The 27,737-nt window shown below is 51.4% G+C and overlaps 1 protein-coding gene across 5 annotated transcripts in view; it reads right to left on the bottom strand.

Moving 5' to 3' along the window:
- Positions 1-26,343, bottom strand: part of ZBTB16 (zinc finger and BTB domain containing 16) — a 112,931-nt gene extending 86,588 nt beyond the window's left edge. The window contains exons 1-2 of one of the 5 annotated variants that reach the window (XM_080567846.1): positions 26,053-26,343; positions 3,235-4,555 (exon numbers count right to left, since the gene is read on the bottom strand). In XM_080567846.1, the coding sequence (XP_080423972.1) occupies positions 3,235-4,481 (1,247 nt within the window). In that variant the 5' untranslated portion in view covers positions 4,482-4,555; positions 26,053-26,343. Of the gene's footprint in view, positions 1-3,234; positions 4,701-5,025; positions 5,349-5,891; positions 6,118-26,052 lie in introns of those variants that run through there. The other 4 variants (XM_080567847.1, XM_080567844.1, XM_080567845.1 and 1 more) reach the window with 4 other exon arrangements.
- Between the last annotated feature and the right edge of the window lie 1,394 nt (positions 26,344-27,737).

A 27,737-nucleotide genomic window follows, 5' to 3' on the forward strand; every position in this document is an offset into this window, starting at 1 on the left:
AAACAGACAAAACCACAGAGGGGGGACAGGCAGAAATACTCATTCAGCCAGGGACGCCCTGCTGCCAAAGCCTTGGCTCTGCCCGGAGCAGTGCTGGGGGAGCACACCTGGGCAGCAGCCTGGGCGAGCAGAGCAAAGCAAGGGAGGTCCGGCTGCAGCCACAGCTGGGAATGAGGATGCTCCTGGCACCTCTGTGCTCAGGGCAGGGCAAAACTGCCCCAACAGATGCACAACAGGAACGGGTCAACCAAAGCAGCGACTCCATGGGTGATGCTGTGGTCCCTCCAGCATATCCTGACCCTGACGCAAGCCCGCAGCTGGCCTCCCCCCGAGCGCAGGCTGCGATGGGTTTTTAAGCGACAGCCACAGAACCAGGACCTCGGCACAGGCTGCAGGTGGTCTTCCTAGAGCCCTCCCCACCAGGCACTGGATCCACCAGTCTGGGTGGCAGCAGATGCTGGCTCAGGCTGCCAAGACCTGCAGTTTTCTACTGGTCAGTGCCAAGGGAGGCCATCCCAGACCACTGCATCCAACCCTATCCCACATTGGGTTCAGGAGCGAAGGAGAGGCAGCACGGTGCAGCTGCCACCACCAGCAGAACTGCTCCAGCAGAGCGTTATAGAACCCGGTAGAGTGTGGATGCTGTTTAACAGCTCCATAAATACAATAGGATCCCACAAATCCTCTCAAAATGGTAATTTTCACCATGTATTAGAAAGCAAACACTATAAAAAAGCCACATGAGACCTTGTCTACACACAAACTGCCTTGGATTTAGGCTTCTTTTTTTTCAAAGTTCATTTGACTGTTGCCCAATACCTTTCAACGTGGACCATCTTACAAATCAGTTTAAAAATGGCTCAAAGGATTTGGATTGCTCTGAAAAGTTTATCAGCACAAGGTGATTGCACATATATGCAGCCTGAAAGTAAGAACACACAAATGAAGTTTGGCACTAGCTTAAACAGTTGCCTTCAAGGCTACATTTTTAGCAAACCAAGACCTCATCAGAGCGCAACGCACATTGAAGTTCTTGATAAAGATCATGAATAACGAAGAAATAAGCTACAATTGTAGCTACAGTTGTCAAAATGAACCCTCCCAACACAGGAAGGCAGCTTGAGACGCACGCTCCTTCCTTCAGCAGGCCGGGCTGCTCTCCCTCATCTCCAAATCGCTCGGGCGAGCAGGAAGGAGCCAGCCTTGCGGCCAGCCCTGCCTCGGGGGGAGACCACTGAGCAGCGGCAGGAGCAGCCCCGGCACAAGCTCAGACCGCCACCCTCTCGCAGCCTGTCTGAGACGTTTCAGCAGCACGCGCAGGGGCATCAGTTGCTACTCTCGTCCTCAGGGGGAGAAAGGAGAATGCTGGAGACTATGGCAGAAAGCCACGTTAAAATTCTCACTGAGTGTTCACTGCAGCTCTCCCTCAGTGACGTTCAGCCTGCATCACCCTACGGCAAGCACGGCCACGTCTCTGGCCAGGGAAAAAGCTTTGGGCACGCAGGATTTGCCCCTTGCATGGTTAGCAAACACAAACCCCAGCTCTCCCACTCGCAATACAGGGGAACAAAGCAGGAACCTCCTGCACGGGTGCACAAAGCAGGAGGGACCCGCCTGAGCAGGGAGGGGTGCTGTCAGCGGGGTCTGCACGGCAGCACACGCAGCGGCTCCAAGTCACCAGCTACACCGAGACGTGATGCTGAGAGCTGACAAACCTCCGCAGGGCTGAGAGCCACGGCGTGGCCACTGCCACCCTGCAGCCGAGAGGCAGTGGCTGAGTCAGTGGCTGCTGCCCCGCAGCCCAGTGCCGGCCGTGGGTCACCCCACAGCGCGTGGGGTGGCCACTGCAGACAGCGAGCGTGCGGGCAGGACCAGACGCTGCCAGCAGCTCCCACGGGCACTGACACCGTCCCTGTGCATGCACGGCCTCAGCAGCACATTATGCACGTCAGGACTAATTAACTTGTTGATTCATTAAAATTCTGAGAAGATGCTCAGTTTGGGCACTTCAGGGACGCTGCTGGGAGCTCTGGCAGCATTTATCCAAGCCTCGCTGCGGGGCTGCCGCACCAGCCGGCACTGCCGTCCCCAGGCAGGGCTGCGGCCGCGCTTCCAGCCAGCGCCGTGCTGCGCCCGCTGAGGCAGGGCCGGTGCCAGGGGCTTCACCCGCACGGTGCTGCGCTGGCTTCGGTGCACAACCACCGTGACCCTACCCCTGGCTGAACCTGAGAGCAAGTTCTGGTCCCTCTCCCACAAACAGGAGGCAGTAAGCATGGGAGCTCTGAACTCACGTGCCGATAGCAGCCCACATGCTACTGCCCCGCAGTCCCCCAAGGTGTGGGGATTGGTGCGAGCACCATGGTCCCCCCCGCCAGGGGAGCCCCAAAAGCAGACCTGCAGCCACCCCAGCTGAAGGTTAAACGCTGAACCCCTCGCTGCAGGGACGGGCTCGCGGGTCTGTCGCAGCACAAGTCCTCTGGGCTCACCTCAGCGACACAACAATCCCAGCCTGACCTACATGTTACTTTGGGCAAAGTGCAAATATTTCATGACCTGTGAGGCTGAGCAGCATCACAAAGACTGTGTAAAAATGCAGGCTTAGCAAGCCGCGAAACGCAGCAATCCCAAACGTCATCATTATAGTGGGATATGAGAACCCAGTAGGTCTCTCTCCCTTGCAGAAACAAGTCCTGCACAGAGGCACCAGCTACTTCCACAGGAGGCTCTCGGCAGAGGGTGGGACAGAGCTGCCTGACCCTACGGTGTGCTGCACACAGATCCTTAAACTCAAACAGCGGCAACCCTAAGACGCTCTACAGACCCTGGCCAGGGAAACCAGGGGGGGTTAGTGCTAGCAAGAAACACCCATACCTCAAGCCTCTTCTGGGCTATGCTCCCCACCCAGCACTTGCTGGAAGGAAGCTTCTGGTATAGCTGCCAACCCTGGAAAAGTTACAACAGCTGACCCTGCACACGGGGCTGGTAGCATGCATGCTGCTCCACATCCCATTTTTGGGGACGCAGCAGGAACTTTGCACCAGCCCTTTGCACCAGGGTGCGTGACATCCAGTCAAAAATCAAAATCCACTATCAGGATCACGCCCAACCGTTACATTGGCCTCAAGAATAAAACACAGTAAGAAACAACGTGTTTTTAAATGGGGTGTAACACCCCAGCAACAGCGAAACAAGCGACCGAACAGACACGCGGTGCTGGACTCTGCAAAGACTCACCTGTGCTGTTCGACGGTCTCGTTGTCCGGCAGCTCTGCCCCACACACGCTGCACTGCTCGCCCACAGCTCTGCTCTCCGTTTTCATGCCAGCTGCCAACTCCCCAAGCTTACTGAACAGCTCCCTCTGAATAAAGCCTTGGGGCAGGAGCCCTCCGTAAGCGCTGAAGTCCATGGACACGGCAAGGGCTGGCTGCATGTGAAGGGCTGATGGCATGGAGGGTGGCATGCCAAGCATAGAGTCAGTTTTGTGGTTTGGTAGCACAGAGTAGACACCCAGGGGTTTCTCGCTCGCAGCTGTGGACTGCTCCGGCCCCAGCGGCAGCCCCTGGCCGGCCTCAGGAGGCTGCTCTGTGCTCTCGTCGCGGACATAGTGCAGTTCACGGGCACTCGTGATAACGCTGCTGCGGGTCGGGGTGCCAGGGCCCTCCTTGCTCTTGTCATCGGACTTCTCCCCACTGGAAGCACTGGACTCTGCCGTCCGGGGGCTCTCATGGCTGGAGGCATCTTCCACCTGCATCACTTCAGTTTTGACTTCAGCAAGGCCAGGGTGGCGGCCGCTGGCGGCGTGCGAGTCCTCAGGGGCGTTCTGCTGCAAGGCGCCTTGCAGCAGTGACTGCCCGATGGTCATCAGGCTGTCCACCGCCGCCTTGGTGGGGCTCATGGCGGAGAGGCCGAAGGAAGTGGAGACGGACGGGCTTTGCTCCACCATGGTTCCTGGCATGCTCTGACCGGCCACGCTGGCATAGCCGCTCTCCTCGCTGGAATGCTTGGAGATGAACAGACCCTTGATGTACCTCGATTTCCTGTCCTCCTCTTCCTCGGCACCTCCGTCCGTCATGGTGACTTCGGCATCGTTTTCGTCGGATGCCTGGATGGTCTCCAAGATCTTCAGGCACTGCTCTTCTAGATACTCTATTTCTAGAATCTCAGCTGCATAGAGCAGGTCATCCAAGTCTTCAACCTTTGCCTGGAGGGTGGCAGTGTAAGCATACTCCAGTATCTGCTGGAAAGTCTTTGGTGAAAGGAAGTCCAGGGTGTAATGCTGACTGTTGCGGTGGAAGAGGATCTCAAACATTTTACTAGTGCAAGCCAACACTGTCCTGTGAGCGTGGAACTCCTGGCTGTCCACCATAATGACCACGTCGCACAGCGTCCCCGCCAGGCGCATCTGGTTGGCTTTGTGCAGCAGCCCCGTGGGGTGGCAGGGGTTCTGGAGCTGTATCATGCCCATCTTAGTCAAATCCATAGCGATCCCGAGGTCCGCTCATTAGGGTGCCTTGTTGTCGCTCAAATCTGGGACCAGCTTTGTGTGCCGACTATCTGCGAAAACAAAAGACAGAGGGGGGGGGAGAGGAGAAGGAAAAAAAAAAAAAAAAAGAGGAGGGACGGGGGAGGAGAGAAGGAGAGGGAGGTTAGCCGGAGCTCGGCGGCGAGTCACGATGCACCGAAAAGTTTGCGCGCTCCGCTCGGGGCCGGCGGCACGGACGGGGCCGCCCCGGGATGGCGAGGAGCCGCGGCCCCGCCGTTGCTGCCCGGGGAGGAAGGCGGCAGCCTCGGGTGCGCATCGCCGGTGCGCGGAGCCGCCGGCAGCAGCCGCCGAGCCGCACAGCGCGGCACGGCTCGGCCCGGCTCGGCGCAGCGGGCGGCAGCAGCGGCCGCCCCGTCCCGCCCGGGGGCTTCGGTCCCGGCGCGGTGCCGCGGGTTTTTGATGCGTAGCTCCGGAGGGCATCAAATATTCATCAGGTGCACGGCGGCAGCCGCCGCGCAGCGCCGCGCCGCGAGTCCTCCGCGGCCGGCACGGGCACGGCACCGGCACCGACCCCCGGCACCGGAGCGCGGCGGGGAGCGGCGAGCGCCGGAGAGCGCGGGGCGGGGGTGAGGAGGGGGAGAGGAGGAGGAGGAGAGGGAGGAAGAGGCCGGGGGAGCCCCGCGCCCGCCCGCCCGCTGCCCGCACTCACGGCGGCCGGCGGCTGCTCCGGCAGTTCGCACTGCCCGCTCTCATCGCCGCCGCCGCCGCTCGCCGCGCCGCGCAGCAAATCACCGCGGCGCCGGCCCACGGGCCGCCCCGCGCCCACGTCAGGCCGCCCCCACCCCCGACGCCGCCGCCCGCACCATCTTGACTGCTGGCGCCGCCGCCCCCCCGGCCCCGCCCCGGCCCGCCCCGACGGGGGCCCCGCGCATCCTCCGCGGCCCCGCGCGCCGCTCCGCGGGCGCCGCCGCCCGCTCCCTCGGGGCCACCGGCCCCGGCCCCGCCGCGGGGCCGCCCCGCCCGTGGGGGGGCACCTTGCAGCGAGGCAGCCCCGGCGCCCGCCGGCGACCCGGGGCTCGGGCGAGACCGGCGCGGGGCCGCGGCTGCTGGACAGCGCTTGGCTCCGCCGGCCCTGCCAACAACAAACATGGAGGAGCCGGCGGCCGCGGGGAGCCAATGAACCGGAGCCGGCGGCGGCGAGCAGCGCCGGCCCCCGGGGCTGCCCCGGCACGCCGGGGCGGGGGTGGGGGGAGCAGCACCGGCCGGCCGCCCCGCCGAGCCCAGCCCGGCCCCGGGCGCAGCGCAGCTCCCGGAGCGTCCCAGCTCGCAGCGCTGCGCCGCGGGCGGGGGCTGCCCGCCCCCCGACGGCCCCGCGGGGCCGCCTCCCCGGCCGGGACCCGCACCCACCCGCGCCCGGCCGCCGGGGAATCCCCGCCTCGGGGCAAACCGCTGGGAACAAAAGCACGCCCGAGGAAGCGGCCCCGCGCCCGCCGCGCCCGAAATCTCCTCCGTTAATAAACTGCGCGCTGTGCAAGCCCGGCCCCTCGGCAGCGAGCGCTAAAGGAGATTAATGCCCGGGCTGAATCGAAGAGGTGGGGACGGCAACAAAAAAGACGAGCCGGGGGCTCGGCGCCAGCTTTCGGCTGCGCGCACGCCGCGCCGGGGCTCGGGGCTCGGTCTGTCCCGGCAGACGCCCGCCCCGAGCGGCCGGTCCCCGTGCCCCAGGCGCGGCACCGCGAGCTGGGCAGCGATTTTCCGCGGCAGGGAAAGAAAAGGAACTGGGAGAGAAAGGGAACGGGGCCGAGAAACGGCAGCGGCCATGGAACAGCAGCGGGGCACAAGGCTCTGGCAGCGTGCGCGGCCGCGGAGCGCCCCGCACCGACGGCCGCCCCCGGCGGGGACCCCCCCGGCCCGCTCCCAAGCGGCAGGGGAGGGAGACCTTCGGCGGGCGACACAGCGCAGGGAGCGCGGGGCCCGGTGTTGTCAGCTAAAATAACAAATAAGGACGGTATTAGCACAAAGATACCCTTGGGGTAAAGCAGCGCAAATGTAATCTAAGGAGAACGTTATAGGGAAGTGTGTTTATAATTATAATGGGATTTAATGTACTTTGGGACCAGATGATAGCAGTCATTTAACAAGAACAGCCTAATAACAGAGGCCTTAACAATGAAAGGAGATGGTGCTCAGGTTATTAGATACATATTAGGATGCAACATTTGCAGTACTAAAGGATAAGGCATCAGCTACCCCGACTTTCGGGGGGCTATAACTCTGCCCTTTTAATTGGCAGAAAGCTAAAATTTGGAGTGCGGGCAGCCAGCATGAGTGCAATATGCTTTTTTTTTTTCTTTTTTAATTGCTTGAGACTACCCGCATTCCCCCCCTCCACTTTTAAATCAAAATGACTGAAAGGGGGGGAAAATAGCAAGATGATGTGGTTTCAGGTGTTTGTTTACCCTCCTCTAACTTTTAAAAGGCTTGATTTCAGGACTGAAATTTTGCAGACAGTTAGGGGTATGTTTTTAGTGTAGCTTGCATGAAATTAAGCTGCATGAGTCCCATTAGCAATAATGGAAATCCCACGGCTAAATTCCCGGGCAGCATCCTGAAAATTAACCCCCCAGTCCTTCCAGTGAACTGGTGCATTGCACTTTTTGCTGCTCTTTTAATATATATAGTAAAAGCTACTGAGTTGTTTAAGAGGCTTGTTTCCTACAGCTCCTTTTATCAAAAGGTGCTGGACTGTCGACCCTCAGAATGGAAATCCTGCACTTCACCACCATGGAGGTGCACCGTAGGTAGCGGCACACCTCAGTCTCCCTCAGGCTTCACACTGTGCTGCAGCATTTGGTGGCTCCCAGAGACCAGAGGGAGACCCGAGCCCCCTGTTGGACCATGGGCTCAAAGAAACGCAGATGCCCCCCCGCCTTGGAGGAGCCTGCAGTTCAAGCCACAGTGAATAACCCAACCAACTTCCCAGCTGTCATATGTATTCTTTTTTTGCCACCTGCATTGCAATAGCACACATCTAGGCACTATACAAGCACTGCAAAAGAGATGAGCCTGTTTCCAAAAAGCTTGCATTTGCCAAACATGGGCCTGAAACCAGGAGCTAAACAGAAGCTTGGCCCCTGTGGGGACTGAGTTTACCATCCCCTCACAGCTTCATCCCCAATGCCTAGGAAAAGCTCTCTTTTAAACCCATTGTGGTGTTACAGGCATTGTGCTGGTGTCTTTGGAGACCTTCATGGAAAGTGGAGGCTTTGAATTTGAAGGCTGTTTTGCTTTTAGAGATGAAAGGCGAAGCAGTACGCAAGAGCTAGTTAGACAACTCTTACCAGAACATCTTTCTGCAAATCACATTTGTCAGCCAAAACCAAATCAACCCCCTTCACTTGGGGATTTCTTTCCTCACCCACTTCTGTTACAGAACAGACTGAATGAAAATAAATGCTGAAAACCCCGAGTCCTCCCCAAACCGCAGTGCAGGTCTCTCTTCTCACCACTTCAGTCAAGGCATGCTGAGTCTGTTGGCGCACAGGATGCTACTGAAATGTGCCTTGCTCTGTTCGCCTGGGCTGTTTCAGTGATGAGGTGGGCCAGGCAGCTGAACTCATACTTTTTGTGCAAACTGTCCAGCTCCAGTAACAGGTTCAGCCTATGTGCTATGATGTGTTCACATGGCAAGGGCAGACTCATGCCCTGCTCCATCACCCCCACGCATATTGTCCAAAGGCTTTGCAGCCAGGGTTGTACTTTTCTACTGCCCTTCTACACAAACCTGTGTGTATGTGCACACAAACCACTGTCTGCACCTTACAGGGCAAGTACAACACGCTTTTGCTTTATTTGTTCCACAAGCTTTTTGCAATGCAGTGACTTGGAGCATCTTTGAGAATCCCAGCAGAAACAGCTTGTTCCCTCTGAAAGCTCTCACATTAGGGGGATTTATGCTGTTTCCTTCCACACTCTTACAGTTCTCCACACACCTGTGCTCAAAGAGCAGGTAAAGCACTTGCTAGCAATGAGACAGAGCGATCATAAAATGCATAAGCCCAGAAAAAGCCCAAAAGTCTTGTCCATGACCTTAAACAGCACCACGTTTCCTCTCATCAATGGCCCCCATACACTGCATAGAAGAAATACTATAAAAAATCAAAAACAAAACAAAAAACACCATGAAATCCTCACTATATGATCTTCACCAAAGCACCTGTGACCCCCCTTATATCAAGTGGCTGAATCCAGAAAAGGACAGGACCGATTTGGCTGCATTCGCAAGTCAAACAGGAGAAGCAGAAGTAACCACTTGCCTTAGCGTCCCGGACCCTGGAGGACAGAAGGACAGCCCTCTCCAGGCTGGTGGGGCAGAGCTGCAGCCTCCAGGCAAGCTGCAAGCCCAGCACCCTAGCGAGGCAGCCAGGGAGCTGATGTACCACGAGCAGGAGCTGCCCCAGCAGCTGTACAGGGCAGGGGCAGGAACACGGCAGAGCAGCACCTGCAGCCTCCTCCCACCCCCAGGAACACGGCTCAGAAAGCCCCAGCCTTGGCCTTTGGGGTTGCTTCCAGCACCCCAGCATGGGAGTTAATCGCCCGTCGCTGCCCCCCAGGATGTTCCATTTCACTCCCATCTCTCCCCATCAGTTTCCAATTTATTTACTTTTCTAAACTTAATCCTCACCTTGTAGTGTAACATGTTTATTAGAAAGGAACCAGCATGTTAAATGAAGCCAAGCTGGGTTCTTGTGTTAAATAGCAGTCACGCCCAAGTGGCTCTCCATGTGCCATTACTCCAAGTGATTGAGGCAATTTCTTCCTCTGCCATGAGTTTAAGTTGTAAATCTCTCAACCAGATACAGAGGCAATGATGTGCTGCCTATTGTGATTATTATTAACCTCTAGCATTAAACTCATGAGACTTCCATGATTTCTGTGGAAGGTCTTCACATGAATGGACCATGCAGAATACCTATATCCTCCCCAGGAAACCTAGGAACCATGTCAGAACAACTTTTAGTCTCAAGCCACTCGCTTATTTTGAATGGAGAGACACAAACATTCACTTTACCGACAAGAATAGCTTAGGGTTGGCAGGTACACAGAAAGAAAACCCCACAAACCAAAGATAGGGCAAATTAATGGCCTGCAGGTATTTCAAGGGATAGGGGCAAGGAAAGCGTCAGGCTGCTCCTCCAGGACTCAGCAAGGCATGTGGAGACAGAGAAGAGAAAGCAACCGTCCTATGACACAGGAATCTTCTAATACAAGTCTCCAAAAATTAAAATAAAAAGGGAAAATCATTGTTCAGGACGTTCAGCTCTCAGAAAGGCACAGGCAGAAGGACTCCCCTTCAGCTGGCTCCACTCTGTCACCCCCAAAACGCACCCTCAGCCAGCTTCTTTTCCTCTAACCCCACGTAAATGCCCTTTGCAGTCACGCGCACTCCCCTAGCGATGCTGCACAGACTTGTTATCTCCAACTTTACACCCCAGAGATAGATGCAGTGACTTGGCTCCTACTTCTCCGCCTTGATGGGCCCTAACACCCTTTAACACAACTTAGCTGAACTTCTGCAACTCTGCTCAGCTCCGAGTGCCCCCACGCAAGCCAGCAGCGCTGCCTGCCTCACCTCTCCCGTGTCCTCGGAGAACCGACCCGTGCATGCCTGGGTCGCATGCAGGGTGAGGAGACAGTAACTTTCCTAACCTGGAACCAGTGTATTTTCCTCTGAATAGTTTTGTTTCCCTTATCTTTTTGTGTGCTTGGAGGGTTTTCCAGTCTCACTGTTGTGGAGCTGAGTTATGAAACACTGGAGCAAGGATTCAAAGCATTGCTCAGCATTTTGGGGGCAGGGTGGTGTGCGTGTGTGGATTTGCAAAATAGGAGCTGTTTTAACGTAAATAAAATCCATGACTTTTGCTGTCACTTAAAAACTGATTTTGGTATTACTCCAGACTTCAAGGGAAGCTTACAGCATCCAAGCTCTTGTGTACACACGAGACCGCTGTCTGCTGGAGCGCTGCAAGAATTTTGTCAGGCACATTAGCTTTGCTCTGAGATGGGGTATAGTGTGCTGCTCTACTTTTGCATATGAGACAAGCTGACAGCTTATGAAAAGATGATTAAATGTGTTAGACTATTTTAAAAAAAATACACAAAGCTGTTTGTGAGGAGGAGGGAAGAAAACTGCCGAGGGCCCCTGGAAGGCTGCTCAGCGTGCAGCCACGGCACGTTAAGCTTCCTGTGAAATCCATTGATTAGCACAAGTATCCATCTGAGCTGTTCAGATATCGGACCCGAGTGCATTGTGGCTGCATGGGGGAGTGGAGGAATCGTGAACAGTCCCTTTATTGTGCCACCGCTCGCAGCACAAAGGGAACCTGAGAGTCACTGAGAAGATGCAGCTGGTTTGGGGGCTCTGGCATGGTGCGAGGGGATGCAGCCCTGCCTGCTGCTGCAGACGGAAGGGCTTCGCGCTTTTGGGGAGTTATCTGCGTTACGATCAACGTCAAAATAAATTGGTGCGGGAGCACAACTGTAACCAAACCTAATAGATTTGTAGGAGCTCTCCTATTGTTCCAGGAAAAGGGAATATTTAAGGTCTAGTAATTCACACAGAGCTAAAGAGAGGAGCGTGAGCTGTCACGGGGCCAGCACACAGCCACGGCACAGAAACCCTGCTCCATCCTTCTCCTGCCTTTGTCCTTAAACTGACTGGCACTGAGCTGCATAAGGGATATAACCGGGCAAACACTTAAGTATGTGAAAAATGCACAGCAGCAAATATAAGGATAACTGCGTCACCTACCTCGTGGCCGCAGTACCCTGGTGTGTAACTTTACACACCCGAGCGACTCCACAGGACTGAATGGGGCTGCTGCACATGTGCATTTGTGCGTGACCGGGAGCGCAGCAGACGGAGGCTCCAGGAGTTACTGGGGCTCCCAGCCTGACCAGTGCTCAGTTTCTTCTCTTCTTTCAAGCTGGGCTCCTTTAAGGAGCATCACAGTGAGCAACAAGCAGGGGATAGTAAAACCCTTATGGCTCAGGCTCACCGTGACATTTCTGTTCGTAAACACCTTTCTGAGTCAGAACTGAAGTCATACAAACACCAGGGCTCCCATCACCACGCTTGTGCTGCAGAGGGGTGCTGGGAGGGACAGGATCGATGCCGTTAGAGCAAGGGAACAGGTTAGGTTCCCATCTGGATTCTTTGCAGGATGGCTTTTGATATACAAAATATCAATGAAAGGAAAAGAAGCTGCCATTTGCCCCTTGTGGGCTTCTGCATTTACACAAGCATTTCCTCAGCTTGCAGACTTCCATTGCGTTCCTCTATTCCTCCCCCTTTGTCCAGGTTATATATACTGTGAAGCCTGTAAGACAATAGGGCTAATTAGTGGCTTATGGCCCTAAGCCTGCAAATACTGTGAGGATCATTGTGAGTTGTGACTCAGGACGGTGGCAGTCCAGGCCAGCCTTCCCACATTCCTCCACTAAATCCCCGACACAAAAGGGAATTTATCCACAGTGACTCAGCTAAGGAGCACAAACTTTATAGCGCTGCAAAACAGGCAGCCGGGCTTTGAACTGTTGTGTTTATGTATTCCCCCCCATCAACGCACAGCCTAGTTAGTAATTAAATAAAATGTCTCCCTCTAGCAGGCTATGACCTAATCATTTGTACAGTACCTATTTTTAGCATTACCCTTTGTATGTATTCAAGATAGCTCAGGCCAGAAGCAGCAACTTTTGAAGTCTTAATAAGTGGGGGGTGGGAGGGTGGTGTCTTTGTTTAATTTACTGTGTAATTATTTTTCCTCTTCTCCCCTTCTCTTAACCTAAAATATTTGACATCTTGCATGGGACAAGAAAGAAGATGTGCCAGGGCCTTAAATGTCAGCCCTAACTGTATGGTGCTGAGGAGACCGTACGCCTGCTTGGTAAAGTTCATCGTGGAAAAAAACACTTAAATACGGCAGAATCGACACTAGAGCCTCACCAAAGCACTTCTGGATTGGCTTGCTCTGGCCTCAGAAATATTTGATGGTCTAACAAGATGCGTTTCCAACTTTTCCTCCATCTCCCTAACCTCACTGTGACTTTTGTTCCTCCTCAGAATTAATTCAGTACCAGGGAAGAGTAGTTCCACTGCAGAAAGACATTGTCAGTGCTGGCTTGTGCCCCTGAAACAGGGCATAGAATCGTACCTTTGGACAGGAGCCCCCAGCCCCTTAAGGGGATGCTCATTCTCTGTACAGATCGTGAGCAGGCTTAGCTACTAACAAGGATTTCAGGCTAGTTACATACCTATTGCACACTTTCTTGAGCACAAGATTAACATACTATTAACATTACTTAAACCACTCACTGCATTTAAACAGTACAATTTTCAAAAGCTTCCAGCTTAGGAGTTTAGATTCCACTTTCTAAACTCACTCAAATATAAATAACATTGGTCATCCTATGGAAAGCAGTGAGTGCGTGACATTGGGATACTTTAAGGTTGTTTGCTCGGTTTCATGCTGTATAGGGAGCAAGCCAAATATCAAATCCCAGTCACCGAACACCTTTACCCCTAATTTCATCTTTCCTCTCTAGCAAGGGCAAAGCTCCATATCCCATTTCCAGCTGCATGAGTCATCTGTTCCCCTTTCCAAAGAGATATGTGCCTGTGTGCGCACGCCAGCGTATGCACAGAGAATGCATTACCGTTTTTGACAGTGCAAACAAAAGCCCACACTTGTGGAAGCCTTTCTTCCCCCCTTCCTTTTCTTACCATATCTGTGTACTAAAGATTCACACAAAATGCCTACACAGCTGGGGAAACTTCTGTCAAAGGGGCTCCTCCTTGTTTTCTTTCTTGTATCGGGAGAAATCGAGTGGTTGAATCACACACACACAGTTCTTGTTTCCAAAATGCTTCTGAAATGTTTCTAAGACATTCTAGCTACATAATGAAGGTATTTTAATCTCAAATGAAATTCCTGTTCATTTATTCAGTCACTCCTAATACCCCTCCATAAACTATACAACTCCAGGTCTTATAAATAAGGCAGAATAGAGTCTGAAGCCAAATGTTACAGTCTAGGTTCAAGGTTAGATATTAACTGATTTTATTTTCTTAATAATTGCCAGGAGATGCAATAAACCCTTGGTATCTTATCTAGTCAGAAATTCCTAAGTGACTGAACCCTAGATAACGTTAGTATATCAAGACAGTTTGCAAATGACCCTTTTTAAGAGATATTTATGGATCCCCTGTGAAGGCTAGGAGAACCATGCGCGTTCCCAGTCAGTCACAACACAGTTGTCCCGCAGCCAAGCACCGAGCCATGTGCTTTGGAGCCAGGCTGAAGGTGCTGCAGCGCCCTTGGACATCGCAGCATTCACATGGGAGGAAGGCTGGCATGGTCCAAGCTCCACCGAAACACATTCCCTGCTGGAACGGCTTGATCAGCCTCCGAAGAATGAAAGTAAACAGTGTTGCAAAGCTCCTCCTGGATAAGAGCTATCTTCTGGGGCCAGAGGTTCAAAAGCATTTCTGCAAGCAGCAAAGGATGCAGATAGGTCAGGATAGAAAGGCACGCAACCCAGGCAGCTGATGCTGCTGTCACCAGGGGTGTAAGCACCCCCAGACTCCTCTAAAGGCACGAAGGATCTTTTAAAGTCCAGCCTGCTGCTTCTTGCCAACCACTTCTGGTGCATCAGATACTTCATGCATAACATGGAAGATGCTGACTCCACCACAAATAGACCAGAATATCATTTGTCTTCCAACTGAAAAAAGTTAATTGTCAGTGTTTGTATTGCCAGTCTCACTACAGAAATACACGCTGCATCACTGCTGGGTCCCTGCTGTGCAGAGGGATTGACTGGGCAGGTAGGGAACACCTCATTTCCCTAGGTACCAGCTGGGACATGGGAAGGTGGGATGGCCCCTCGCTGGCGTTCCAGCCCCAGGGACCTTTAAAGGGACACATTATTGAAACATCTCCTTTAGGGGGAAAGGGGAAGGGGGAAAAATCCCAGCTTTCATGAAAAAAGTAATTGCTTCTAAGATGGGTGAAATAGAATAAAGAAGAAATTTGAAAAGCCTAAAACCGGATAGTTCACCATGAGTAAATCTGTGCCTGAAAGCTTTTCTCAGCGCTAACATCACTTTTATTTTTTTCCTCAGTTTTTCCTGCCTTCAGAAGGCAATACTACCACCCTACTAAGCCTCCCACGAGGTCTGCAGGACTTGCACCCTTAGCAAACTGGCCAAGCACATTTTTTCCACCCCAGTAAGAACCTTACTCATGACGAATGTTTCCAAATTGCATGTGGATCATGAGCAGGGCGTGCAGAGCACGCACTGAGGCTCTCTGCTCCCAGGCTGCTGTGGTTACTGGTGTGGTTAACCTGAGCCAAGGCCAGCAGGGGCTAGCCAGAGCCCAGCCATAAGGCACCAGTGTGGTGGGGACAAAAGGTGCTCAGTGGCAGTAGGGTTTGTAGCCTCTGAAAAGGGGCGCTGAGGCTGGTATAAAGGGAGTTTTAAAATGACCAGCTGACAGAGAGACTCAGGGTGCAGAGAGCTTAACCCTGGTTGCAGATCAGATGTCAGGGGCAAAGGAATAGCTCAAAGCTTTGGAAACTGGATACAGAAAAGAAAGTTTCGCCCCCTCTCCCCATCCAGCTCATCAGTTAACACTACGCAGCAGAGTCCTGATCCTCCACTACGCATCAGAGACAGGTACTACTGCAGCCCACATCTCAAAGGATGGAACTGCTGCATCACAGAGGTTCCTGTATCTTGTGGAGGTGAAGGGAAGACTCCAGGATTTAAAAACCACTTTGCTTGGATGCACAACTCCTGGAACACTGCTAGCGAGGGTGGGATGAACTCCTCGGTGCAGAGGCTCTGTGCAGGTGACAGTTTGTGCCACCTCGCACGTGGACGTGATGGATGCGGGACAGCCAAGTCCTGGCACAGCTTTTCCATCTTTTGGCCACTTCCAGAAATGAGGCAGAACCTCAGCCTCAAAGGACGCCTGCAAACATGGCTAAGCTTGTTACAGTTCATTTCATTATTTTTTTTTCCCCACAGGGCTTTCAATTTTACATTGCTGAAAATCCTAACAGTAAAAGAAAAGTTGCTCAGAGGGTGGTTTACCAAAACTGTTTTTCAGATCCACGTCCTGATGTAAAAGAAGTTAACTCAGCTACTGACAGAGCCGCTCAGTGGAAAAGAAGGATAAAATACCTTAACCTTGAGTCCCATCACTGCCACCATACGCAGTTGTCTGTCCCACCCTGACATCCCCTGCCCAGTAAATGCAGTTTTTCAGGTCAGAAACATCTGACTCCTTTCCCTCATGAGCCATAAGTACTCTGGACCCCAAGTGCCCATGGTGCTCAGCTCCAGTGCCCTGTCTTTGGTCACTTATCCTCTGGCCAAGCACTTTGATCCAGGACCTGCACACCACAGGCTGCAGTAAAACACGCAGAACTGCTGGGCCCCCTAAAAAATGGCTTCAATTCAGGCATGAAGAGGCGCTACATTAACCATCAGGTGAAATACTTCACCAGCATCGCTCAAGAGTTCAGACAAGGTGATCACAAATAGTCCTTTCTTGCTTTAAAGCCTGTAAATTTTACAGTAATACTGCTCATCATCACATGCCTTCCTCAGACATTTCAGGGCCTCTTCCAAAGCTGCCTCTCAGCTGCACAACTCAGCCATGGACAGAGCCCAGCGCTGGGCTGAATTTCTCATTTCTGCTGCTGCTCATGGGAAAAGTGCTTGCTCTGTAAATCAGAAGTATTTTCGAAGTGGTCACCACCACCACCGTTTTTGGAGGGCACCGTGCCACATGCTCTGGGTGCTGCTCTGCCCTGAGCAGGCGGTGCGGTGGGGCTGGTGCTGGCTGCTCTCAGCCACAGCACTGCCTGGTGGCCCCCACGGGCTGTGCCTCCGCTGATGGGATGGTGCCAGGTGGGTTACAGGGGCTGTCACAGAGACTGTAGTGGGACCAGAAAGCCTGATTTAATGTGCTGTCATTCCCACTCTTGATTAATTTGCATTTTATCAGAATTAGCCTGTTAAATGTGCATGCCTTCCTCCTACGTGGACCCAGTCACTGAACAGGGATGGAAAGGTGTGTTTTTCCTTCTTGTTTGCCACACCATGCCCAAGAGAGAAAACTTAAGGCTGTGACCCGAAATGTTGTCCCTGTTTCCTAATCCTGCTAGAAATAGGAACCAAACGTGAGTGGTACAGTAAGGCTCCCACCCTGAGATGCACACAGGCTGCTGATCTTCTCTAAAGACCACTGAACAACAAGACTGTGATCTTAGTCTTCCCAGGGTTAGAACACCTAGCTTCATATTCCACTATTGACTTGCTCTTTTCTACTGGCATAAGTTCACCCCTTACAGGTCATTTTGCAGTGTGAAAAAAAAAATCAGTGTTATGTGAACATGCCAGCATCCGAAGTGCCTTGATGCAGTGCCCAGAACTGTTTTAGCAGGGATGAAGTTTGGATGGTAATAAATGCCAAATCTCAATAATCAATCCCAGCCCCCCAAAATTACAGAAAACACTTAAAGACATTTATTGCCACAAAGCTAACGCCATCACAAAATCCCCACCAAGACATGTAAGAAGCTAGTGCCACCAAGAAACAAGACGTGTAAGATGAAGCATATTTATATCAAGCTGTAATAAATTATGCTCTTCTTCCAGGTGCCTGGCTATGTATTAGCCAAGAGATCACCCACATCATCTCCAAAATGGCTACAGGATGAGAAGGGGATGAACAAGGGAACAACAAATTGCAAAAATCAGACTCTTCCAGGATAACCTCTCCTCCTCCTTCCCCAACACTTCAGCTTTTGCCTAGAACTGACAAGTTACCCATTTCCTCATCCAAATGGGGAAAAGCTGCCGCGGATCTCCTGGAGAAACAGAAGAACGAGGCAGGCCTTTGCCGAGAAGCAACAAACTCCAGGATGCATCTAGCCATCACCCAGCCTGCAGCAGCCAGGGACTGCATGGGTCCTCTTCCACCGTTTCTCCCCAAAATGTTCATGCTCAGAAGGATGAGAGAAGTGGGGGAAGGAAAGGGGATGAGTGAGAGCACTGCCTACTGCAAATATTGACATAACCATTATGGGCATGTATAAAACTCCCATTTGTGTTATGTGAGCGTTATATTCTTTGAATACTTCTGTCTCGAGGAATTCTTTATTTTGCTATAGAAGAAAAATGTTTTCATATTCTCTCCTGCCGTTCAGACCTGCAACCCAGTGAGCCCTTTTGCCCTTGAGAGCCATAACATTATTTGTTAACATTTTTATGATGCCAAATGGTCTGTGCTAGAACGGGTGCCATTCTTTAGCTGGGAAACCATATGGCATGCCGAGTAATAAATAAGGTATTGTGATAGTTAATGAACCTAATTGCTAGCAAAGGCTTTAATACAGAGAATGTGCTGCTGAGAATTTAGCACCACATTAGAGATGCAGCAGAGCTCCTCTGACTTCTGAGGCTTAATTTAAGTTCTATATTGCAAACTCCAGAAAATAATTCCAAACCCTCCTGCTGGAAAAGCAACCTGCTGGTAGACTGTGATTATACTGAATTACTAAAATCGCAATCAATTTTATACACTCAGTTAACCCTTGCTAGGGAACTCTCCTCTCAATTTGATAGGAAGCCACTTAAAGATGTATTGGAGCCAAATGACTGTAAGCATTATGGTCATCATCATAACCGTTTCTCTCCCTGGCATCTCCCTCTTCTGGGACCAACCCCTTTTAAAGCCTCTCCATGTTTCAGCCGAGCTGACTGCTGGCAAAGTAGGGAGTAAAAGCTCTGATTATGAACGGTCACTGCTGTATTACGCCATGACCAGCTTATTAACAGCTGCCATCAAATCATGGCAACCAGACATGGCACAAAGCACAGACGTTGCATCTGCCTCGCAGCTTACAGGCTCCTGTGAAATGCTCACAAACTTTGCAAGCGCAGCACAAACTTTCAGAGGCAGTTTTACTTTTTCTGGTTTCTTCAGCCCTGGAAAAGAGAAAAGCCCTTCTGTGTAAAAAGAACCCAGGAATTGCTACAGATCCCATTTTGACACGAGACCTTTCAGCCCATAAAGCCTTTAGATGACTGCCACACCTGCAGAGGAGAATTTGCTCTTGCCAAAATGCTGCCTGTGTATCTCAGTGACTACATCTACAGTCACTATTGCTGCTGTCTTGCATGGGTGCTTTGTAAAGAAGCAAACTGAGGTCCAGGACACCAAATATTCTCTGTTAAGCTGATGCAAAATACACCAAACCCCAAACTAAGATAGATATAATGGTTTATGAAATGCTGTTTTGGAAGAGCAGCAGTCCTTCCATTGAGGACAGGGACCTGCTCACACATGGGGAATGGACATCGCACATTCAGGGCAACACACAGCATTTGCTGCAGGTCTCTGCGGCATGCTGCCCACCCTTCCTGCTTCTGTGTTGCAGACCCCTAGCAAAACAACACTAGTGCTCCCTAGCAAACAGGCAGAGAAGGTAAATCAGTCCAAGACTAGTGCTCGCTAGCAAATAGGCAGAGAAGGTAAATCAGTTCTGCACTGACCCCAGACACAGCACTGAAGTACTGCTAGTGCTTGCTGAGTGGAACCACCGAGCACGAAGTAATCTCAGAGGTAACGGGAGGTTTCCCATTGGGGCTGCCTTGCTCCATCCCTCTGCATCAGCCCCATTGCTCCTCCAGAGCAGCTGCCACTTCCAGACCCTTTCAGGCACCTGCCCTGCCTCACAGCACCACGTCCCACCCCACTGCCAGGCACAGCGCACTGGGTGCCAGGCTGGCTGCTGCCCTTTTTGCTCCGTGGTGATCAGAGGCTGATGCTCACGCTTTCCTGAAAGCCCCAGAGACCAAGGCAGAGGTCTCACAGTCAGCACCAACACCTCGCACGGGTAGGCTCGCTCAGCACTTCAGGACCTGCAGAGAGAAGCGCAAAGGCTTATTTTGTTTGCATTTGTGCCCCAGGCTTTGGGCAAGTGACACGGATTCAGCGTGTGCTGATTGTGCAGGGCATTACAGCAGAGGCAGAAGGTGGCTGGGGCCAGTGCCCGACAGTAGCATCAAATGAGGAAAGTGCCAAGATAAAGAGTCGCGTAGTGTGGATTTAATACTGTACATAAATACACTTTACAATCTCAGGAAAGCTTTGTGCTAAGAGGAAACCATTGGAATATTTTATAGTGATGCAGATCGAGTGAAAAGACTGTGAATAAATAAAAGGGAAGATAATTATTTGATGGAGTTCTCTTAGGATATGCCACAGCGGGGAATACTTACCGAGAATACATATTACTAGAGAGACACAGCTATTCAAGCATCAAACTAACCTATAAATTGTCACAGGAGAAAATTGGAGGAGAGGAATGGATGGGGTTTTGGGCACTGCTCTCATTATTAACGTCGGGTTTCGCTTTCTACCTTCCTCATCGCAATTCCCTGTGCCCAAGGAGTCACAGTCCCTGAAAAAGGGAAGACTGCATCTAATAACTGTCTTTTAGAAATTATGGGCAAACCACTACAGTAAAAAGATGGCGTCATTTATCTCTCTGCCATCTGCATGGGATCATCTGGCCAGTAGCAGCAGCCTGCTCCCGGGAAGTTTCAAGCACACTTGCACAGGGGCAGGTGAGAGGGGCTGGCACGAAGACCCCCGTGCGCACAGGCAGCACATCCATCCTGCTCCCATCTGCACCAGGCACTCCTGCACTGGCTCTCACCTCCTGGCTGGAAGCTGGGAGTACCCTGGGTGCACCAGGCACTCCCCACAGGACCATTCCCCTCCCTGGTGCTTCGAGGGGAAGCCCACTGCTGTGACAGACATCGCGGGAGGATAAGCACACAACAAGCGCCTTCCTATCAGACTCCCAGATGGGGACTGGTTTCCACCTCCTGCCCATCCAGATCTCCAGAGCTCTGCAGGTCTCTCCCTTGTGCCGCATTTCCCATCTTTGCCATCAAGCTGAAAACAAGCTCCAGCCACAGCCTTCCCTGTAACACAACACATCCTTTGTGCACAGCTCTCCCCGCTACCGAGCCTTCTGACCCCAAAATCTCAGAAGCTCTTCCCAAAGACCACATTGGTTGCACTTCACAGCAATGCTTAGAGTCCTCTTCCCCATTTTGGGGGCTCTGGCAGGGATTTATCTGGAGCCAGAGTGCTTCCTAGAGGCAGAGCTGGAAAGAGCCCGGAGTCCCTCTTTCCAGCGGCACGCGCCAGTGAGCCGCCGGGCTTCCCTCAGTGCCATTTATAGGCTCAGATCTACAAGTTAATAATTAATGTAAGCAGCCAAGTGACTTTACTCACCGATATTCTTAATGGCCACTTGCAGCTTTAAATAAGCCACAAAATCTTGATAGTAAAATGAAAAAATTACAACCAGTTGCAATACATATTGTACATTAACCTATCGGTTACCCAGCCATTGATCTGGAGCAGCTCCAGAACCGTGCCAGGGACACAGCACTGCTTTGTTACGGAGCCGACTGGTCCCACCATAAACATTGGGGATAATCACAGGCAGGCCCATAATTAATAAAACAGCCATTCCCCTTTTCACACTCTGAATTGAACCCTTGTTGTGGCATGTGGACCCCAAACTTTCCTCATGTACATGCATTTATTTTCCTTGGAAACAGCAAGATTTAAAGCCCCAGTTCTTGTCAGGGGGAGACCTGACATTGCCTGGAGTACAAATGTGGCCATGAAATTTCTAAGCAAGTTTAATGAATGTAACAGTAACACAGCAGGTGTTCATTAACCTTTCCCCTCCCAGACAAGTCACAAGTTAAAAATATAATCCCTATAGTATTGCTACTATGGGAAAATCCTAACTGCATGTCAAAAATACAATATTACTTCTCCAAAGGCTAACTCAGGAATCCTATAAAAACGGCACGTACAAAATCAAAACCATGCAGATAGAGAGACTGTAGGTAACAATAGTTTGTTTTAGAGCTTATTAAATAAGTGCTGTTCCTGTATTTTCCCCTATTCCAATATTCTGGCACTTCTACTCCTTCCCACAGCAGTGCTTTCACCCACACCTTCCCACCCTTCTGGCCCTCAGTTCTGGATGGAACAAATCCACTCCTGAGGGTCTTCAAAGTGCACCTGTGAAAAACCTGCTGGCACAAAGACCACATTCATGGGCTGGCTTAGGAGCAGGTTTTACACCACTTAGGCAGAGCTGTGTGGGTTTACACCACTTACGGGGCTGATGCCTTTTGCTCTGAACATCTGCAGTCTCTTCAGGAGCTGAGAAAACCTTTGGCTCTTTAATGGAGAAGGTACAAGAGACACCCTGCACCACAAACAGGTAGCCTGGTGCAATTAACAGAGGTGCTCATTATTTTAAGCAAGACTTGCCACTGCTTCAAAAATGCCAGGCAAGAGAAAAGCCAATGCAGAATGCAGGATACCTTTAAGGCTATCTTAGACAATAAAATCAAAGGCAATCTGATCATGACAGGTCTCCTTCCCTCTCTGCCTGTCAGAAGGGAATTGCTCACTCACCTGCACCCAGAATAGGGCTTTGTATCCACTACCATCATTAATTTATTTCCCATGAATCCGTGTGAATTAGTGAGACCCCAGAGATTCACGCAGCCCACCTGTTCGCACTGCCTGCATCCCCACTGCCAGCTTTGACATTTGGAGGCTTGGTAGCAGATATCAGCACTGGCAAATGGTGCCATAAACCATCCGACAATGCAAGAGCTGCCAGCCCCAGGGCTGTGGGCAGGGAGCTGGGAGCATCATGCCCAGCATGCACCTTCTTTCCCCACTCCTGACAAGCCCAGGAAAGCAGGTTTTAACAACACAGTTGTGGGGATGCTCAGGGGAATGGGTAATTGTGAGGTGCCTGGGTTTTGGTGACTTACAGCGGGTACCTTACTGCCTGCTCTGCTGGTGCACAGAAATCTCACAACACAGGTTTAATTCTTCTGGCGGAGGTCATGCTTAGACAACTGTTAGTCCATTCACTCTAAATGCACAATATTTTAATTGCTGGCATTCTGGACATACAGCTCTAAATGCATTTTGTGAAACAACAGGTATTTTGTTAAAAGGGGACAGGAGAAACATGATTTTTAAAACCACTATCAGTGATGTGATGAAATTACCATGTAGCATGCAGGGCTCTGAATGCTGCAATAAATACCCCACACCTTTCTTTCTGAATCATTTGTGTCACAACAGCACTGGAAACAAACCTGCAGCAGGGACTGGTATCTTCTGCTCCTCCTCTTAGACCCACAAAGATGTGGACTCTGTGCACCGACTCCACTTTCTAGATGCGCAAGCAGAACAACTGATGGAGTCCACATCAGACCTCTGTCCACAGGAAACTCAAATTTATTACTTCTACCTCTTTATTTGGCCCTCACATCATGGGAGCTGAGAGTAATCAGCTGCATTCCTAATCAAGTGAAAATAGAGTTTTTAGAAAATTAATTGTCAACAATTCCTATTAAAAAGGAAACTTCCCAGCTAAAGGAAGCTATTGAGTGAGAGCAGCTACACAGACAGCCAAACTCTGCCGACTGCAGCTGCTGTTGCCCTGTTGACTTCTGGGCTGATTTGTACCCACCAGGGATTTGGCCCTAAGAATGTATATTTTAACAAATGGTTCTGCATCTGCAGGCATCAGCCCCCACAAAGAACAGTTTATTCACATGCATCCCCCAGCTATCTAGTCAGAGGTTAATGCCACCGCTAGTAACAAGCATTTCTTTGCTCTGCTGCCAGCAAAAAGGAAGCAATATGTGAATACACTCAAAAGCTCTTGACAACTCACGTTTCTGACTGCTGCACCAAACCTTGCAGCTTTGTCTGGAGCTCCGACTGCTGTGCAGATCTGTATTGACTTATTGTGTTGTGAGGGAGTCAAGGATGAATCCTGATAAACAAAGCAAGAGGGCATGTTAAAACTCCTAGAGACTGTGTCATGTAACAATACGTCAAAGGGCAGTTGTACAGCTAATTCTGGTTTATTGAGGGAACTGATAAATATTTTTCTGCAGCTCAATGCACAGGGGTTGATTGAATAATGCCAAGGCTCAGGATGATGCAATGAGACAGGGTTTGCCAGGAAGCCTGGTTTCACAAGCCATGCCTGTGGGGCAGAGCACTTGCTTTCCCTTTGCAGTTGTGAAGAATGACGTGCACACCTTTGGAGTTCAGCTGTGCCTTTATTTTCTGCTTTCTGCTGCACAAGGTGCTGAGGCAACCACACAATTCTGAGGGCTCTTACCCCCTCTGCTAAGGGGTAAAACATAGGTCCTGAACTCAGAGACAATGCTGATCCAGGCAGCTGTGCCACTGCAGGTGAGGAGAGAGCAGGACCTTCAACAGGGTTTGCAGGGCACAGCTGGAGCCAGCACACTCATTTCTGTGCTCCAAGTCTCAACAGACTCCATGCCCAAGTCTGGGCAGCCCAAAGCAACCCCAGCACTGAGACCCAGCTCCTCCAGCTCACAACCAAGCTTTCTGCACTCATCATCCAATTCTAAATCACATCAGTCTCCCAGCATTAGGTGAATTTTCTGGCTAGGGCATTAATAATCCAGCCAAGCAACCTACTGCTGCCACAGCTCTCAGAGCTCTGCACCACTGGGCCAAGCGAAGGCTGAGGTTTGATATGAATCATGTTGGGATTTCTAGGCAAAGTCCCATTAATGAAATCGCTCAGAGCCATTGCAGTTCTTAGTCAAGTACTGTAGAGATGATAGCCTTATTTATGAGTAAGATATATCTGCAGAGGGAGCAATAAACCGCAAAGCAAAGTATGAAGGTTTGCAGCAAATGTAGTAAAGTTTTATACTCCTGAAAACTAGGAATAAAAGATATAACCATTTAAAACACAGTGGATAGAAAGGGTTTCCATAGGACTGTAAAACACTCTTACAGTAGTTAATTGCTAGTTTCTTGTTACAGCACAGAGAAACTTAAACCAGGAAAAGAACTGCTTAAATCTCCATCAATGAGCAAGAGAAACAAGAGCAAGAGGAAAAAAGAAGCACATGGGAAGGGAGAGCCTTTTGTTTCAGGACCCTCTGTGCCACGTGGAGCACGAGGCACCTTTGGTCCCAGCACACCCACAGTACTGCCAGCCCCAGCTGCTCCTAGATCCAAGCAAGTGCCTAGGGTAGGACCCAAGGCGAGGTCCCAGCGACATGCACTGCCTATTTAGCAAGAACATAATTTATCTAAGAGCATATCAATGTGCATACAACAGAAAACCAGCCAGGTCCCCGCACTTGCTTGGCAGCAGGAGACTCATCGTGGTCCCACTGAGACCTGCAACAAGTAGGAGTGGCTCCCAGGCTGCTGCCCACCTCCAACCCCTGCTCCCAGGAGCAAGTGGGTCAGGGCTGCACTGCCCCTTCTCCCAGGACAGGGCTTCCAGATATTAAATATAAAACAACACAAATCTAGATCAGTTATCCATGTGTTTCTTAAAGCTAGATAAAAGAGCACCCAGCTAAACTGCCCAAAACTTCTCTGTTGAAACTTTTAAAATGCAGTATTTTTGACCAAGTAAAAAGGTAGACACAGGAGGAAAAAAAAAATGTTGAAAAGCCAACAACATACTTCCAACCAACTCTATCAAAACATCTGCTACCTCAGAGGATACCTCTACAGAATATTTGGGTCACTAGCATATTACCTGCCCAGACCTCTCGTCCTGCCAGGACAACTACCCAGGAACTTCTGCCTGGAGAAGTTTCGCAGTGCTTGAGAGAGAAAGCTGCAGCATTTGCACAAGCCCCTTGTGTGAAAGTTACGTTTCAAGAGCTGCTTTAAAGTCATATCTCAGAAAATAAATATATTTTACCATTTAAGAGCATGATTGTCTCTTTTTTTTTTCAAATAACCTTTTTTCAAAAAAAGAATAGTTGCTCCCCTTCTCTAAGATTATCTGAAACTAGAAGTGTTTGATTTTCAGGAACATTCTTTATACATTTTCCTGCAGATATAAAGAAGGAGAGCATCTAATCTCAGTCTGCTTAAAAGCATGTAGAATACAGAAAAGAGTGCTTTTGTTTCCACCTTCCAACTCAATGCACCCATCCCTTCTCCTGGCACTCATCTGGCACACCTGGGTGCCCTCGGCCAGGTCAGTGCCTTGGGGCACCGCGTCCCCCTGGGGCCCAGCAGCACTGGCAGCAAGCATCAGCCACTTCTCATCCACGCATTCCTCTGAGCAGTGAGCAGGAGCTCAACAGCAGTTACTACTGCACCTCACTTCAGCACTGGTAGACCTTGTGTACACTTCTACACTCCCACAAACGTCGACTTCCTTATTACCACTCAGCTGTAAGCCCGTGCTGAAGGCAGATTCCCTGTGAGCGAGGTGTGACTTGTGCCCAGAAGGAGACCCTTCCGCCTGACCTGCAGCCAGCCGTACCCTGCTGCTGGCTGAAGGACTGCAGTCCCACAAAGGGACTAAACACCAGCTCTGTGACACACAATGCTTCACCTACCTGTCTTCCAAGGGCAAGGACCGACCAGAACAGCAGAAGTTGCACTGCAGGTATGCTACAGCAGGTCTGTGAGCACAGGGTGCTGCTGACTGGGGGGTCACAGAGCCTGGACCAGCCCCAGCAGCTGCCAGAGCTCAAACCCAGACCCCACATAGAGCCTGGGGCTGAGCCTGCACTCCACAAGCCAAACACAAGCTAGCATGGCTTCAAACACTCTCACACATCACCACAAGCTTGTCTCAGAGCAATAGGCTCCAGGCACAGCCCAAATCACCAAAGCCCTGAAATGCAGCATGCACCAACAGCAGCAAGAGCCTCCCATGCACCCTTTATAACCTCCCTGGCTGCTGCTGCTGCTGTTTAGCCAGGTGGTGAGATGCGTGCAGGTGCTCCTTGTCATGCTGATGGGACCAGGACAAGGCACAGAGCTGTCCTATCAGGCCTCCACTCCTCTCCTCCCACCACGTTTTCTGCAGGAACTTTTATTTTTTATTTTTTTTCTCCCTTTAGTGGCAGATTTTGTGCATTATCCAGTAAAGTAACCAGAGAAACACATTCCACTTACCACAGCGTAAATATCGAAATGCTGTTTATATCAATCAGAGAAGCACTTAGGTGGAGATGACAATGGAGCCCACAGAGCCCTAATCACATACTTTGATTGAACTAAAAGTACTGGGGAAAATGGAAATCAGATGTCTAGTACCGAGATTTCAATAGAGATGGAAAACCGGGGAGGCAGAGATGCGCAGGGAGGCTGCTCCAGGCAGGGGGACACACAGGGAAGGGCCTTGCAGCAGCAGCAGGAGGCACTTTTCTCAGGGGCACAGGCTGAAGCATCATTGCATTTTCATTTTCAATATTAGCTTTGCTGTTGGCATCTTCCCTTTGGTGAGAGTTTCCCCTTTGCAGCCTAGCATGCGTGCCCGGGGGGGGGGCTAAGGTCCTTGGTCCATGGGTCCAAGGTCCACCGTGCGTTTCCCTCGGTTCCTATTTCAGAGCTCAGATTCCAGATCACAGGGACAAAGCCCCCGTGTCACCGGGATTTGTCCTAGGGCACCATGACCTGGCTCTGATGGCAAGGTGGGAGTGCTTGTGGTCTGCTTTGGGGTTGAAATCCCGGTGCAAAGAAGCCCTAAAGGCCAGGAGGGGCCCTTTAGAGACCTTCCAGCCCAGTGCTTCTGGGGTACACGGTGCCGGAGTAGCAGGGAGTGCTTGTAGTTCACTTTGCTCTCTGAGGAAGGCCTATGTAACGCGTTCATCTTTCAAACTGACATTCTTTTCTGCTTCATACCTTTGGCAGCTGGTTTGCACCGGCAGGTCGGAAAGCTGGGGCACGACGCAAAGCCAGGAGCTGGGATGGTGCTTGTTAGCGCGGGGGTGACAGCGGCTCACCCGCCCCTCGTTCCTAGCAGCAGATCATTAACGAAGTAAAGGCCAATTACACAGATCCCGAGCCCGTAATGGTCCCAAGGCCCTTTGATCATCCCGGCCCCTGCTGCGCGAGGCTGCGGGGCGAGCGCGGGGCTCTGCTGCCGCTGCGTGGCCGGCCCCGCACAGCGCCGAGCTCCCGGCTGCGGGACGCGGCACCGCGGGGCTCCGGGGCAAATCCTGCAGCGAACGAGAGCAGCGAAGGCAACGGGACAGGACAGAGCAATTCTCACCGGGATTTTTTCAGGCACTGT

Source organism: Anser brachyrhynchus (genome assembly GCF_964034855.1).
Source record: "Anser brachyrhynchus genome assembly, chromosome: 25".
Taxonomy (NCBI): domain Eukaryota; kingdom Metazoa; phylum Chordata; class Aves; order Anseriformes; family Anatidae; genus Anser; species Anser brachyrhynchus.